At 42.2% G+C, this 16,688-nt stretch overlaps 1 protein-coding gene across 19 annotated transcripts in view; it reads right to left on the bottom strand.

The window, feature by feature from the left end:
* Positions 1-13,060, bottom strand: part of C23H6orf89 (chromosome 23 C6orf89 homolog) — a 56,444-nt gene extending 43,384 nt beyond the window's left edge. For 4 of the 19 annotated variants that reach the window (XR_015153120.1, XM_086371452.1, XM_086371449.1 and 1 more), the window contains exons 1-4: positions 13,003-13,060; positions 1,601-1,903; positions 891-1,098; positions 216-429 (exon numbers count right to left, since the gene is read on the bottom strand). Coding sequence is in view for 16 of the 19 variants with exons in the window: in XM_086371452.1 (XP_086227578.1) it covers positions 216-429; positions 891-1,079 (403 nt within the window). In the remaining 3 variants the exon portion in view is untranslated. Of the gene's footprint in view, positions 1-215; positions 430-890; positions 1,099-1,600; positions 1,904-4,981; positions 5,293-13,002 lie in introns of all 19 variants that reach the window. The other 15 variants (XR_015153123.1, XM_086371456.1, XM_086371451.1 and 12 more) reach the window with 8 other exon arrangements.
* Between the last annotated feature and the right edge of the window lie 3,628 nt (positions 13,061-16,688).

Genomic DNA, 16,688 nt, shown 5'->3' with positions numbered 1-16,688 from the left:
TGTTTCTCTGACAAGTTTCTTCATCCTCGGAGCCTCAGTTTCTCAATCTGCAAAATGGGGTAATAAAACCCATTCACAGAGTTTTACTGAGGATGGAATTAAATGAGACAACACAGCAAAGTGTCTCTCATTAGATGTCAATAAATGTGACCTTCTTTCTCATGACATACTGCCAAGAAAGCTGTATCTAATAAGTAGTGAATATAGTGCTCTACCTGGAAAGGGTCTGTCTTCCTTGCCCCCACGCAGAGGAACTCCCTTATTTTCTGGCATATACTTCTTGGTAATGGGCAAAGACATCAGCCGGATGTGATGGATGAGTGAGCGCCAGGTGTAAGCTCCGGAAAGCACTGGTTCAGGTGCTAATGGGCTGAAAGGTTGAACCACAAAGTAGGCAGTGAGCAAGATTAATCCCAGGGTTATGAAGACCTACAAGGAAAGACAGGAAATGGATTAATAATAGTCCCAGCAAATGAAATACTTTAATGCCAAGGGGAAAAAAAACAAAACAAAAGGCATCTTCTACTATGTCCAATGTGTTTTAAGAACTAATCCATTTTCATAAACAAGCCATTGACATTCACTTCTGAAAGGATTTAAAGCTTGACAACTGTGACAACTGCAAGGCTCACCAAGTTTGTATCACATGGATCAAGGGCCATGTTCACCATTTAAAAATACATGCAAATACAGCTATCCATAAGTACACAGCTTTCACCTACAACATTTAACAGAAGAGTCAAGTTTCCTAATCATATATGGTAACAAAGAGTAAAGGCCAATTGACTCATAGAAAAAACCAAGGTTCAGTGGTGGAATCAGTCAGCAGTAATATCTGGGGAGAATGTTGATGGGTCTGTGCTCTGTCTAAGCTATTTCCAAGTTTTTACCTTGTACATAGCTAGAAGGAGTGGATACTGGGGTGGCCCCCTCTGAGGTTCATTCTTCTCCAGCAGCTGTCTGATAAATTTTTCAATTGCCTTCTCTGACATGCCACACTGATGGCCCGTCTGTCTTACCAAATCAACAGTCTCTGAGAGTTTGTCATAAATGCTGAGCTCATTAGCGGCAAGATCCATGTCTTCCAATGCAGAGTCTCTGAGAGACAGAGAGAAAATAAATGTAAAAAGATGGTTTCTTTAAAGTACTTCCTTCTCAAAGTTACATCCTTTAGAACAGTACTTCTCGGCTACCTGTGGGGAGGGACCAGTTCTGTGTTTTTCCCAATCCACTGCTGACCAATTCTTTTGTAAAACATAATGAATATGTCGAGATAATGTCAAGATGTGGTACAAATTTTTAAGTGTTTCTTAATTGTGGGCTAGTAACAAAAATGGTTTACAGACCAGCATTGGTTCCCAAACACTTTGAGGAATACCAGTTCAGAGCACAAAAACAAATCCTTAATGGGACTCTGAAATGCTAGTGCCCGTCCAAAATGATTTTTTTTTTAATAAATATTTGTCTGTGTTGGGTCTTAGTTGTGACACTTGGGATCTATGTCGTGGCATGAGGGATCTGTTAGTTGAGGCATGTGGGATCTAGTTCCCTGACCAGGGATCAAACCTGGGCCCCCTGCATTGGGAGCGAGGAGTCTTACCTACTGGACCGCCTGGGAGGTCTCCCAAAAGATTTCTGAAACCAATCACAGGAGATCTGCTACAGGTAATTTACTAAAATAAAAAGAAATAGACTATAGAAAGTGTTATTGATCAATTACTTCCTTCCTTTCACATCAAATGAACCTTTTAGCAACATGAGAGGAGGAACTGATCACTGAAGGCAAGATTTACTGAGGAACCTGCTGATATGCTTCGTTCCTGGCTGAGCAAGGATTTCAGACAACACAAAACCACGGCATGGGAGCGCTTCACACTTGGCAGGCTGCAGTCCTCATGCTTTTCTGCAAATAGAATTTTAGACAACAAAGGGCATTTCGTTTGTATTTTACATGTTTTAAAAACCTAAGATCTATATAACTCATTTTAAAATTCAATTTGTGTTCTCACACTTATTTTAAAGCCAGGCCGTTTCACAATGGCCATACAATAAAAGGCAAAAAGTAAAGGCAATATAGAATTCTCCCCGGATCACTTGTAAAACAAAATAAAGCACTTCTCTTTAAAAAGCACTTGGGCTACGGAACAGTGTTCTTCTTCATTTATAGGAGGAAAAAACTTTCCTGGTGGCTCAGACGGTAAAGCATCTGCCTACAATGCGGGAGGCCTGGGTTTGATTCCTGGGTCGGGAAGATCCCCTGGAGAAGGAAATGGCAACGCACTCCAGTACCCTTGCCTGGAAAATCTCATGGATGGAGGAGCCCGGTAGGCTACAGTCCATGGGGTCACAAAGAGTCAGACTTCACTTTCACTTTTTCATAGGAGGAGAAACAGCCCTTGGGATCCATGCTGTCTTCTGTTGGTTGGGAGTTTTGCTGTTGTTGTTTTCATAACGCACAGGGTCCTCTTATTTCACAGACTTCATCCCTAAGGTGTTTCTAACATGGAAAAGCACTAACATGGAACAACTCTATCCCTTCCGTGAGGAGATGCTGCCCTCTGTAGAGCAGAAGAGTCAGGAAGCTCCACAGAGGCAGCGGCCTGCGCTCCACAGGCCAGCACACACCCCAGTACAGCTCCTCCTCGAACAGTGCCCTAGTCCTCAACTGCCTGCACGGCAGGATCACCTAGAGAGCTTTCAGGAATGCTCATACCTGGGCCCCAACCCAAGGCTGACCAAATCAGAGTCAGACTTCGAACAGTGGGTTAACAAACAGGTAACCTAGATTCTGAGGACTGGAGGGGTCCCCCACACATTTTAGGGGACACAATCTTTCTCCAAACTCTCTGCCGTTGCTCAAAGAGTTTTTTTAAAGACCACATAGGGCTTCATTTTAAGATTCAGGTAAAAGGGTGGTGAAAGTCTATTGTGTACTTTCGGGAATTCCCTGGTAGTCCAGTGGTTAGGTCTTGGCTCCTTTGCTGCTGGGGGCTGGGGTTCAATCCCTGGTAGGGAAACTAATATTCCATAATCTGTATGGCATGGCCAAAAAAAAAATAACAGAAAATAAAATGGATATTTTCAACAAATGGTGCTGGAACAACTATATATCCACATGCAAAAGAATGAAGTTGGACACTTCCTTACACTACAGATAAAAATTAATTCAGAATGGATAGAAGACCCAAAACTAGAAAACAAAGGGGGATCTTTGTAACACTGGAGTAGGCAATGGCTTCTTAGACAGGATACCAAAAGCACAAATAGCTAAAGAAAATTAAATTGGACTACATCAAAATTAACAACTTTTGTGCTGCCAATGATACCATCGAGAAAGTAAAATGACAACCTACAGAATGGGGGAGGGTGATGTTATTTGCAAATTATATATCTCATAAGGGACTAAGAGTCAGAGTTCATAAAGAATTCTTAGAACTCAATTATAAAAAGATAAATACCCAACTAAAAATGGGCAAAATATCTAAATAGATATTTCTCCACAGAGGATATACAAATGGCCAAGAAACTCATGAAAAGATGTTTAACCTCATTAGCCATCAGTTCAGTTAAGTTCAGTTGCTCCGTCGTGTCCGACTCTTCACGACCCCATGAATCGAAGCACGCCAGGCCTCCCTGTCCATCACCAACTCCTGGAGTTCACTCAGACTCAGGTCCATCCAGTCAGTGATGCCATCCAGCCCTCTCATCCTCTGTCGTCCCCTTCTCCTCCTGCCCCCAATCCCTCCCAGCATCAGAGTCTTTTCCACTGAGTCAACTCTTGGCATGAGGTGGCCAAAGTACTGGAGTTTCAGCTTCAGCATCATTCCCTCCAAAGAAATCCCAGGGCTGATCTCCTTCAGAATGGACTGGTTGGATCTCCTTGCAGTCCAAGGGACTCTCAAGAGTCTTCTCCAATACCACAGTTCAAAAGCATCAATTCTTCGGCGCTCAGCTTTCTTCACAGTCCAACTGTCACATCCATACATGACCACAGGAAAAACCACAGTCTTGACTAGATGGACCTTTGTTGGCAAAGTAATGTCTCTGCTTTTCAGTATGCTATCTAGGTTGGTCATAACTTTCCTTCCAAGGAGTAAGCGTCCTTTAATTTCATGGCTGCAGTCACCATCTGTAGTGATTTTGGAGCCCAAAAAAATAAAGTCTGACACTGTTTCCCCATCCATTTCCCATGAAGTGATGGGACCGGATGCCATGATCTTTGTTTTCTGAATGTTGAGCTTTAAGCCAACTTTTTCACTCTCCACTTTCACTTTCATCAAGAGGCTTTTGAGTTCCTCTTCACTTTCTGCCATAAGGGTGATGTCATCTGCGTATCTGAGGTTATTGACATTTCTCCCAGCAATCTTGATTCCAGCTTGTGTTTCTTCCAGTCCAGTGTTTCTCATGATGTACTCTTATAAGTTAAACAAGCAGTGTGATAATATACAGCCTTGACGTACTCCTTTTCCTGTTTGGAACCAGTCTGTTGTTCCATGTCCAGTTCTAACTGTTGCTTCCTGACCTGCATACAGGTTTCTCAAGAGGCAGGTCAGGTGGTCTGGTATTCAAGGAAGTGTAAATCAAAACCCCAGTGAAATGCACCTCTCACCCACTGGGATGGCTATAATCAAAAAGTCAGAGAATAACAAGTGCTGGCAGTGGAACTCTTGTACACTGCGAGTGGGAACGTAAAATGATGCAGCAGCTTTGGAAAAGTCTGGCAGTTCCTCAAAAACTCAAATACAGAGCTACCATAGGAGCCAGCAACTCCACTTGTAAGTATGTACCCATGATAATTTAAAACAAATATCCACACGAAAACTTGTTTAAGTCACAGTATTCATAAGAGCTCAAAAATGAAAGCAATCCAAATATCCAAGAAAGGATAACAAAATGGATTTCAATAATATTCATACATCAATAATATCCACAAAATGGAATATTACTGGACAATAAAAAGGAATAAAACACTGACACATACTACAACATGACTGGAGAAGGCAATGGCACACCACTCCAGTACTCTTGCCTGGAAAATCCCATGGTCGGAGGAGCCTGGTAGGCTACAGTCCATGGGTCACGAAGAGTCGGACACGACAGAGTGACTTCACTTTCACTTTTCACTTTCATGCACTGGAGATGGAAATAGCAACCCACTCCAGTATTTTTGCCTGGAGAATCCCAGGGACAGAGGAACCTGGTGGGCTGCCATCTATGGGGTCACACAGGGTCGGACACGACTGAAGCAACTTAGCAGCAGCAGCAGCAGCAGCAGCTACAACATGGATGAACCTTGAAAACATTATGCCAAGTGAAAGAAGATAATTACATGACTGAATTTATATGAAAAGTCAAGGACGGGCAAAATAGAGACAGAAAATATTAGGGGTTGCCTAGGGGAGGGGGTGGGGAGGAATGGGGAGTGACTGTTAACAGATACAAAGCTATTTCCCGGAGTGACAAAAATGTTCAAAACAAATTGTGATTGTTGCGCAACTCTGTGAATAAAAAAATCCCATTGAAGTGTACATCTTAAATAGGTGAGTTTCATGGCATACATAAATTATATCTCAATAAAGATATTTTAAATGTGTATTTATAGAATTTGAACTTATCACTGTTGTAGCATTTACTATACTCACTGCTATGATTTGGCTAAGTCACTTGGCCTATTTCCTCATCCAAAAAGCATGAGGATTGAACCAGAATGTTTTTAAAGTTTCCGCTGCACTCAATATGCCAGCAAATTTGGAAAACTCAGCAGTGGCCACAGGACTGGAAAAGGTCAGTTTTCATTCCAATCCCAAAGAAAGGCAATGCCAAAGAATGCTCAAACTACCGCACAATTGCACCCATCTCACACACTAGTAAAGTAATGCTCAAAATTCTCCAAGCCAGGCTTCAGCAATATGTGAACCGTGAACTTCCTGATGTTCAAGCTGGTTTTAGAAAAGGCAGAGGAACCAGAGATCAAATTGCCAACATCCGCTGGATCATGGAAAAAGCAAGAGAGTTCCAGAAAAACATCTATTTCTGCTTATTGACTATGCCAAGGCCTTTGACTGTGTGGATCACAATAAACTGTGGACAATTCTGAAAGAGATGGGAATACCAGACCACCTGATCTGCCTCTTGAGAAATTTGTATGCAGGTCAGGAAGCAACAGTTAGAACTGGACATGGAACAACAGACTGGTTCCAAATAGGAAAAGGAGTTCATCAAGGCTGTATATTGTCACCCTGTTTATTTAACTTAAATGCAGAATACATCATGAGAAACGCTGGACTGGAAGAAACACAAACTGGAATCAAGATTGCTGGGAGAAATATCAATAACCTCAGATATGCAGATGACACCACCCTTATGGCAGAAAGTGAAGAGGAACTCAAAAGCCTCTTGATGAAAGTGAAAGAGGAGAGTGAAAAAATTGGCTTAAAGCTCAACATTCAGAAAACAAAGATCATGGCATCCGGTCCCACCACTTCATGGGAAATAGATGGGGAAACAGTGGAAACAGTGTCAGATTTTGTTTTTCTGGGCTCCAAAATCACTACAGATTGTGACTGCAGCCATGAAATTAAAAGACGCTTACTCCTTGGAAGGAAAGTTATGACCAACCTAGATAGCATATTCAAAAGCAGAGACATTACTCTGCCAACAAAGGTCCGTCTAGTCAAGGCTATGGTTTTTCCTGTGGTCATGTATGGATGTGAGAGTTGGACTGTGAAGAAGGCTGAGTGCCAAAGAATTGATGCTTTTGAACTGTGGTGTTGGAGAAGACTCTTGAGAGTCCCTTGGACTGCAAGGAGATCCAACCAGTCCATTCTGAAGGAGATCAGCCCTGGGTGTTCTTTGGAAGGAATGATGCTAAAGCTGAAACTCCAGTACTTTGGCCACCTCATGCCAAGAGTTGACTCACTGGAAAAGACTCTGATGCTGGGAGGGATTGGGGGCAGGAGGAGAAGGGGACGACAGAGGATGAGAGGGCTGGATGGCATCACTGACTGGATGGCCCTGAGTCTGAGTGAACTCCGGGAGTTGGTGATGGACAGGGAGGCCTGGCGTGCTTCGATTCATGGGGTCGCAAAGAGTCGGACACGACTGAGTGACTGATCTGATCTGATCTAGCTCTAAAATTCTAGGGGTATATGACTATTTCTGGAAGTACAAAATGGTAATATGATACTGAATACACACACTTCTCGCAAGCTGTATATCCTTCTTCCCTGAGATTCTGATGCCATTTCCCGAGATACCAGAAGGATAGTTACTAATAATTTAATGAAGTTTCTACGAGCACATGGCGGGTCTTGGTAATAAGCCTTCTTTTTGTCTTTGCTAAAATCAGTGGTTCTCAACTAGGGGCAACTCTCCTCCCCCTTCCCCCAGGGGTATGTAAAAAGTTTGGAGACATTTGTGATTGTCACACTTCAGGGGTACTACTGGCATCTAGTGGATATGATGTTAATTAAACAACCACAACAAAAAATCTTGTCCCTTTAGGGCAAACTAGCAGAGCAGCTCCCTTGCTAGGATCTGTTGAAAGTCAACCCTCAACACAAGGGTTTGTATTAAAAAAACAAAAACAAAGAACTTGCCCCTTAAAAAACAAACAAACACAAAGTCAGGGTTAAGCATCAAGTATATTCATCTAGACTAAGTGAAATCAGCTGAAGCTTGATGGCAATCCCTTTCTCTCTAGTAAGAAGGTCCAACTCTGGCAGAAATGAGCTTTGCCACAGAGAGAAGTTTCGATGAGTGAGCTCGACTCTTAACAGTGGCTTATACCTGCAAGGGCATAGGCAGAATGACCTACAGAGTTATAAAAATCAAGGTATCATGCAACACCCTTTATACACCGAAATGCCAGAAGCCTGGGAGTGGGACCCAGGTGTGGAAGTTTTCAAACCTCTTTCCTGCTGATCACAGGCACACCCCCAATCAGGAGACACTGCTGTGGAACAGTACTTCTCAAGCAGGTGATTCTGCTCCCCAGGGGATGTCTGGAGACCTTTTCGACTGTCAAAACTGGAGGGGTACTCAACGTTTCCCAATGATTTTTTTCTTCTCCATGCCAACTTCAAAGTCCCAAGAAGAGGGAAACCAAAGGGAACAGAAAGGAAAACCTGGAATTTCTACTTTCTCTCATAGTCACAACTCATGTCTCACAGCAAATCTCCTAGGCTTGTATTTACTTCTGATCTTGAACAAAACAATTTCTTACGTAACAGATTATCATCTTCGGTGGGGTGGACACACATTAGTGCACTTGGCAATAGACTGTGAATGATACATTTTTCTCCAAATAAAGCTATACATCAACACACACAAACAAAAGCTGTAGGGGGCACTACAGCATCTAATGCAGAAAGACTAAACCTCTTACGATGCACAGGACAACTCCCCATGACAGAGAGCTCAAAACGCTAAGAGTGCTGAGGTTAAGAAATCCTGCTTTCAAGAGAGGCCTGGGGGAGATAAGCCAGGGGGCTGTTAATATCTGAAGGATTACTTAAGGAATAGAAGGAGGCAACTGACAACTCTGAAGGGATGGTCTCCACAATTCCTTCTGAGTCTCAGTATAGGAAAACACAGGACAGAGCCATAGCTGGTAGAATGACTCCGACAGAACTCACCAATAAAGACGGTTAAGGCAGAAGACAGGATAAGAGGTCAGACAAAATGTACATTTCTCCTTTATACTGTTTAAAACAGAATTTCTCTACTGATATAAACATGTTCTGAACACTGATACGACATCACCCTGGATGTCAAATCCAAAGCTGTTTCCCCAAATAAACAGCTATACCATCTAGGCAACTCTAAGATGCAATACTGACTCATCTAGTTAAAACACAAAAGCTGTATTCAGAAAGAAAGTTTCAAAAGCCCATCTAAATATTTCCCAATCTTCAACTACGGTAGGAACATACAGAGTACCTAACAATAAATTTTCTTTTTCCACATACTAGGTTCTTTAGTATTATGCTAGCTATGTAGTATGATAATCCATTCTTCAGTGTTATGAATATATTCCATTCTATTTTTTCCAATGATTCTCATTGATTGAAGACGTGTTTCATTAAACCAGGAAAAAAGGTTATCATTGAATTGTAATAAAAACCAAATTCCACATTTAAAGGAAAGATAAATGATAACACATTAAAATGATACAATTTAAAAGAGGAGCAATTTAAAACTGTAATAACTGCTTTAAATTTACAATTAAGGGAATTCCACTTTTTTGTACTCTTATCATCAACGTTCCTCTTTCTGGACATTTCTGCTCATTGTGACTTGAAGAGTCTAGTGTTTTCTTTGCTCTCTGAAAATATACTGTTGTTCTCTCAATTTTTTATTTTGAAAAATTTCAAGCCTCTAGAAAAACTGTAGTAGTACAAAGAATGTTTGTATATCCTTAACTTAGATTCACCAATTGTTAACAAACATTTGGCTATATTTACTTTCTGTCCAACTGTCTTTTTTTTTTTTTACCAGAACCATTTGAAACTTATTAATGTTAACACATCATGAAATCACTTCTAAATGTTTCAACATGTACCTCCTGAAAATAAAAGTATTATTCTACATAACCATCAGCATCATTGTCATACTTATTAAAATTAATAATTCTCTAACATTATTTAATATCTAGTCCATGGTCAAGCTTTCAAAAAAAAAAAAAAGAAAGGAAAGAAAGGCCATACAGCTTTGTAGAAATCTAGGCACCAACCAATGATCACATATCACAGTTAGCTGTTATGTCTCGTTGGTCTATTTAAATCTACAACAGATGCTGGTGTTTTTTCTGGCCTTTTATGACACTGACATATTTGAAGCAGGAACCCCCAGATTTTTAAACCTCGCCTCACTTTTTCTAGTTTCTATGGTTTAAAAAAAAAAAAAATTCTTCCTCTCTAGATTTCCAGAGCTTATACTCTTCCTCTTTTCAAAGTTAAGCTCTCAAACAAACAAAAAGTTTCACTTCCTTCTCGTTTCTCAGGTCTGCATTTGTTTCTTTTCCCCTCACACCACCGATACTGCTTTCACTAAGGTCACCAAAGGCTTTCTTCACATGCCAAGTCCAAAGGACACTTTTTCGGTTATCTCTTTGCAGCAGCTGCCATTCCTATCCATTATCTCCCTCAAGTGCCCTCAAATCTTGGCATAATTCTCTTGTTCTCATTCTCTCAGAATGTTGGCATTCATCACGGATGTCCTTGACTGTCTCATTCCCTCCATGGCTTTAGCCACCAGCTTTAGTGATTCCTACATCTCTTCACCAATCTGCTGCTGCTAAGTTGCTTCAGTCATGTCCAACTCTGTGCGACCCCATAGACAGCAGCCCACCAGGCTCCCCTGTCCCTGGGATTTTCCAGGCAAGAACATTGGAGTGGGCTGCCATTTCCTTCTCCAATGCATGAGAGTGAAAAGTGAAAGTGAAGTTGCTCAGTCGCGTCCGACTCTTCTCGACCCCATGGACTGCAGCCCACCAGGCTCTCCTGTCCATGGGATTTTACAGGCAAGAGTACTGGAGTTGGGCGCCATTGCCTTCTCCACTTCTCCAATCTAGAGCTCTCCAAAACTCAAGACCCATCCATCTAATCAGCTACCAGACATCCTGGCCCAAATTTCTTATAGTCTCCTACGTGTTATGTGTCCATACCTGACTTATTATTTTTCCCCTGCAAACGGTTTATCCTACTATATTCCTTTTCTCAAATAATGAAACATCAGTTTTCCAAATTTAAAACCTCTCCTCCTGCTTCCTCATCCCCACCAATGAACCAATCACCAAATCCTCAATTTTATATCCTGTATAGCTCTCACATTCATCACCTCCTCTTTAGCTCTACATTAGTGGCAGTCAAGGCCCTCAACATCCCTCCCATAGACCATCACAAAGATATTTTAATTTCTATAGTTCCAACCCCTTTTCTCCTTTCTGAGCCAGTCTCTACAAATTATTTTTCTAAAACACAAACTGGCTTACATTGCTCATCTATTTAAAGCACTTTAGCACTTTCCTTGACTTCCCACGCCCGGCTAGGGAATAATTTAGCATGGTGGTTAAGAATACCAGCACTGGAGTCAGAAAAAGCTGAATTCAAATACTAGATTCTCCATCTATTGTGTGGCCATGAGACACTGTCTTAACCTCTCTAAAGCCTCAGAGTTTTTATCTATAAAATAAGAATAATTGTGTCTTTCCAACCATGTTGTTAAGCAATTACAAGGTGATATATCTAAAACATTTGTCTTATTACCCAAATTAAATACATAATAATTACAATAAGATGAAGGCCAAATTACTTAGCATGACCCACTGGTTACTGCCTATCTGTTCAGTCTCGTTTCCCATTCTTTCCTCACATTCTTTGCTCCCATACTATTTCACACCTTTCTGCTTCTGTACATGTAATTTTCTGTTTACAAAAACTATCCCCCTGTGCTTTATCCAATGAGTGAACACTATTTCTGCCCTTTGAATCTTAGCCCTTCATTTCTGCCCTTTGAACCTTAAACACAACCCTATTACCCTGTATTACATCTATTCCTTGTCTCCTTGCCACGAAACTGTTTCTTGAAAGCAGATTTTTTGGAGAAAATAACAACACAAACTAATAACAGACATGGAAATTTACCTCAGAGATATGGAACCTTATCACTGCCTGTTGAACAATTTATAGAAAACACCTAAAGTAATCATTTTGTTCACAAACTAATGGTTATTTTACTTCTCATTTTTTAAAAATACATCAGCCTAATGAGAGTTTAGGTGAACAAGATAGGAACTTCACACTTGGATTTTTTGTGTGTGTGGAGCTTTAAGTAGCTGTGGAAGAACAGGGATTTGAACTGAGTCTTGAAAACTGTTTTGGTCTGTAGCAGAAAGGGCAAACAGGGCCTGTGGTATTCGAATTGGTGGATGTGAACTTCAGTCAAAACTTCAATGTAGCAAAGCTAAATTTAGGTTAAAGCATGTCCTTCCTTAAAGGGAAACTGTCATAACTCAAACAAGCAAATTTATTAAGGGAGAGATGTCCATGGAAGATTCCACTATGGGAACAACCAAATGAGCAAATAGGAAAAGACAAAAATTATTCTGGAAGTAGTCTCTATTATGAGTGAAAGTGTTAGTCACTCAGTCTGTCTGACTCTTTGCAACCCCATGGACTGTAGCCGGCCAGGCTTCTCTGTCCATAGAATTCTCCAGGCAAGAATACAGGAATGGGTTGCTGTTTCATCCTCCAGGGGATCTTCCTGACCCAGGGATTGTACCCACTTCTCCTGCACTGCAAGTGGATTCTTTATCATCTGAGCCACCAGGGAAGCCCCTACCATGAGGAGAAGGCCAAATGCCTTACAACTGGTGTACTGGCAAATACCAAGTATATGTAGGCTCTTAGACCAGAAAAGAGGTGTGGCTTGCAGGACTAATGATCTTAAAATACTAGGCAACATGAAGCAGGCAAATTTCCTTGTTCTAAATGGAGATTACAAACAGCTCATTTAATCAAGCCAATAAACCAAGTCATATTCCTTTCTGAAATCCGAGATGCCATGTTTATCATATACCAAGATCACATTTTAAAAAAAAAAAAATTCCTTCCCTAACAATTATCAGAAAAAGATGTTTCGGAGTGGGGCGGGAAATCTACTGTAAACATTCAAAAAAAAAAGACAAATCTGAAAGGGCAATGAAATATAGACTTTGCTAGGACCGCTGTTTTGGTCATATTGTGACCCCGCGAAACAAGTTCATTTAGGGCGGAACTCTCGGAAAAAAGGGAGAAGTCTTAAGAAAGTTGACCCCGGGGAGTTGGTGAAGGGTGCTGTCAGTCCGCAAAACGCCAAAGGCTCAAAGAAGAGGTCAGCGCAGGGGCACGAGTTGCACTGGCGCGGAAAGGTGGGCTGCGCGAGGATTTTACAGACGGGTGCGGCGACAGTGTTGTCACGAAGCTGCCTCCCCCCTCCCGGCCTCGGGCCCCAATCACTCACACGCTGAGCCCGCGCCCCCTCGGGCTCCTCCCGCCTCGGGGACAGCAAGCCTCCGGGCGAGGAGGATAGGCCGACAACTTCCTACTTCCGGGCGCGCGACCCGGAAGCAACTCCACAGGCGAGGCAGCGCTTCTTCTTCCCGCCGGAAGCTTCCGCCAGAAGTAGATCAGGCGATGTCTCGGAGAACTTGGGAACTATCACGAGATCTGGAGAGTTCGGCTTCTTGCTCCCCCTGGCGGCCAGTTCTTCCCTCTCGGTCTTCTTCAGTCCTTGCTGGCTGTCTCTTTGTGAGTCAACAATTACTCTCTGCCAGACATTACAAAGGGAGAGGGCAATGGCACCCCACTCCGTACTCTTGCCTGAGAAATCCCATGGATGTAGGAGTCTGGTAGGCTGCAGTCCATAGGGTCGTTAAGAGTTGGACATGACTGAGCGACTTCACTTTGACGCATTGGAGAAGGAAATGGCAACCCACTCCAGTGTTCTTGCCTGGAGAATCCCAGAGACGGGGGAGCCTGGTGGGCTGCTGTCTATGGGGTCGCACAGAGTCGGACACGACTGAAGCGACTTAGCAGCAGCAGCAGACATTACAAAGGACTTTATATTCGTGAAACTGCTTAAACAACCTTCATTTACCCTCTTACTAACCTACCTGAAGTTTATGGAAAGGTTAAATTGCTCGAGATTACACTGGAAACTCGCTCTGTTCAGATTCTGATCTGGAACATGCCCTGCGTGAATGTTGAACTGAACTGGATAAGGCATGCCTGCTTAGTCATGTCTGACACTCTGCGACCCCATAGCCTGTAGCCCTCCAGGCTCCTCTGTTCATGGAATTCTCCAGGCAAGAATACTGGAGTGAGTTGCCATTTCCTACTCCAGGGGATCTTCCTGACCTTGGGATTGAACTCGTGTCTCCTGCATTGCTGGCTGATTCTTTACCACTATGCTACCTGGGAAGCCCAACTGCATAAGGACGTGGTCCCTAACATAGGTTATTGACAGTCTACTTGGTGAGAAGAAAATCTGAGACAAGCATTTAGACAGCGATGGAATGTGGCACCAAATTAAAGATCAGGAAGAGAGAAGGAGAGTCTACTACAGATAGGATGAGTAGAGAGGAGACGAACAAGGGAGATTGGGTGAAGTTTGGTAAAGCATTGCAAGGAAAAAGACTAGCTTGGGCAGAAGTCTGAAAGTGGGAATGCTGATTCCACATATAAGGCTTGGATAATAAAACAGTCCAAAATCTGACTGGAGAAGTCAGTGAGTGGTCAATGATGAAGGGCCTTCAAGCTCAGGCCAAGTGATTTGGGATTATAATAGGCAGAGAAACCATTTAATACTTCATGGCAATATCATAGTATTTCAGATGAGGGCTTTGGCTGCTGTGTGTAAAATGGATTACTAGAGGGAAACCAAAGGGCAGGGAAGCTCCAGCAAAGGAGCTTCTGAAATAATCCTGGTGTTAAAGGTCTGAAACAGCAGTGGGAATGGGAAGAAAGGAATACAATTTGGGAACCTTTGGAAAAAAAGAGTTGACATTGTTTGATGATGTGTCATTTACAGGGAGCAGAGATAAAGAGGATGATCCTTAGGATTCCAGCTCAAAAAATGATGTTATAGTTTTGGATTATGTTGTTCTAATTATGATGTTATAATTTTTAATAAGGGATATTTATTCAGAAGACACATTAAACTTAGATACAGAATAAATGAAGTAAGTACAAGCTGCAATCTAATAGTGAACTTAGAACAGGAATCTAGGCCTCTTTGTCAACTCTGCCATGAAGCCACTGACACCTAATGTTCTCTTGGGAATAAAAAGTCCAACCAAAGCTGAGCCTCTTGAGTAAGGATTTTGGAATGAGCCAGCAAGGTACTGTCTTATGCTTCTGTTAAACCCCAATGCATCCTCACCATGCCCTAAGCCTCCCAAGATATGTAGTAAGGAACTACATAAGGTCCAGAGAAAGGAAACTCAGATAACAGACTGGACCAACAATGAAAACTTTCTCATCCAGCTCAAAGGCCATAACGAGGGCACAAACACAAGACTGCAGGAAGTGTAAATTAATTATACCTTACATTAGCACAGCTTTCATCAGTCTAAAATGTAATTTTCTTTTCAAAAAAATAATTTTATTCATTTATTTATGGCTGTGCACAGGCTTTTCCCTAGTTGAAGAGCAGGGGCTACTCTGCGTTGCAGTGCGTGCACTTCTCAATGCGGTGGCTTCCCTTGTTGCGGTGCATGGGCTCTAGGCGCACAGGTTTCAGTAGTTGTGGTTCCCAGGCTCTAGAGCACAGGCTCAGGATTGTGGCACACGGGCTTAGTTAGTGAAGTTAGTTAAGGTGGTGCGTGGGGTCTTTCTGCAGCAGGGATTGAACCTTTGTCTGCAGCATTCCAAGCGGATTGTTTACCACTGAGCCACCAGAGGTAAACATTTAGGGAAGCCCCTAAAATGTAATTTTCTGTTTATTATTCATTCAATGAAACTCGAGCATCCTATGTTCAGTCCTCTGCGAGGAGGACACAAAGATGAACAAGGCTCAGTTATTCTCTCAAGGAGCGCACTGTCTAGTTTGACCTTTACGATCTTGTATGCCCTTATTCCTGCTTGGCAATTAAGGAAACTGGGACTGAACTGTGGTCAAGAGCACAGGATCCCAGCTCTGGTACTTTGAGCAAGTTATCTCTGTAAGTCTCAGTTTCCTCAAAGTAAAAGGGGGAATAGTGATATCTACCTCTTGTGGGTTTGAAGATTAAGTGTTGTCAAAAGCTCAAAAATAAGCTACAAGGATATATTGCAGAGCACAGAGAATATGGCCAATATTTTATAATAACTATAAATGGAGTATAACCTCTACAAATTATGAATGAGGAAATTTTCAAGTGTGAGTTCCATTTGTGTTTGATTTTTAACGATGTGAAAGTACACAATAGTGCTTACTGGATGCCTGGTATAAAGTAAGCATTCATTTAACTGCCATTATCAAGTGGTGTGCAAAGCATTTACAGTATGTTCACTGATCCCATTTCTTTCTTGTCCTCCCTCCAAACTTCCTCTCATTGTCTTTGATAATGTGTAAACACTCCTAACAACCTTGGACTACCATCTATCCCAGCCACAGTCACTCTAATCCTTGCTTCTAGCCCTGACCTATTTGATCTTCATTCTCCTAGCTTTCCCTTCCTTTATCTCTGACTTTCTTCCCAGTCCTTCCCTCTTCCCTCTCCCCAGACACTTTGCCTTTGGAGACTAAGTTTGATTTGCTTTATGGCTATGGGGCTATGGACCTGTTGTTGTTTAGTACCTAAGCCATGTCCAAGTCTTTTGGGACTCCATGGACCATAGATCAGGCTCCTCTGTCCATGGGATTTCCCAAGCAAGAATACTGGAGTCGGTTGCATTTCCTTTTCCAGGGGATCTTCCTGACCCAGGGATCTAACCTGTGTCTCCTGCATTGGCAGGTGGATTCTTTACCACTGAGCCACTTGGGAAGCCTGGCTATGGACATATGTCATTTATCTGCTGAGTCTCAGTTTTCACATCTGAAAAATGGGAATAACATCAATTTTACAGGGCTGTTTTGCGGAGTAGATAACATAATAATGTCCAAGTGCTATGTAAATGTACAGCGCCTTACATTAGTGTTAGTTTCTGGCAGCTCTCATCTCTATC

Source organism: Bos grunniens, chromosome 23 (genome assembly GCF_055505025.1).
Source record: "Bos grunniens cultivar Pamir isolate PY7600 chromosome 23, Bosgru_T2T1.0, whole genome shotgun sequence".
Taxonomy (NCBI): Eukaryota; Metazoa; Chordata; class Mammalia; order Artiodactyla; family Bovidae; genus Bos; species Bos grunniens.
Note: the sequence above shows the minus strand (reverse complement) of the source record. Positions and strands in the feature narration are given on the sequence as shown.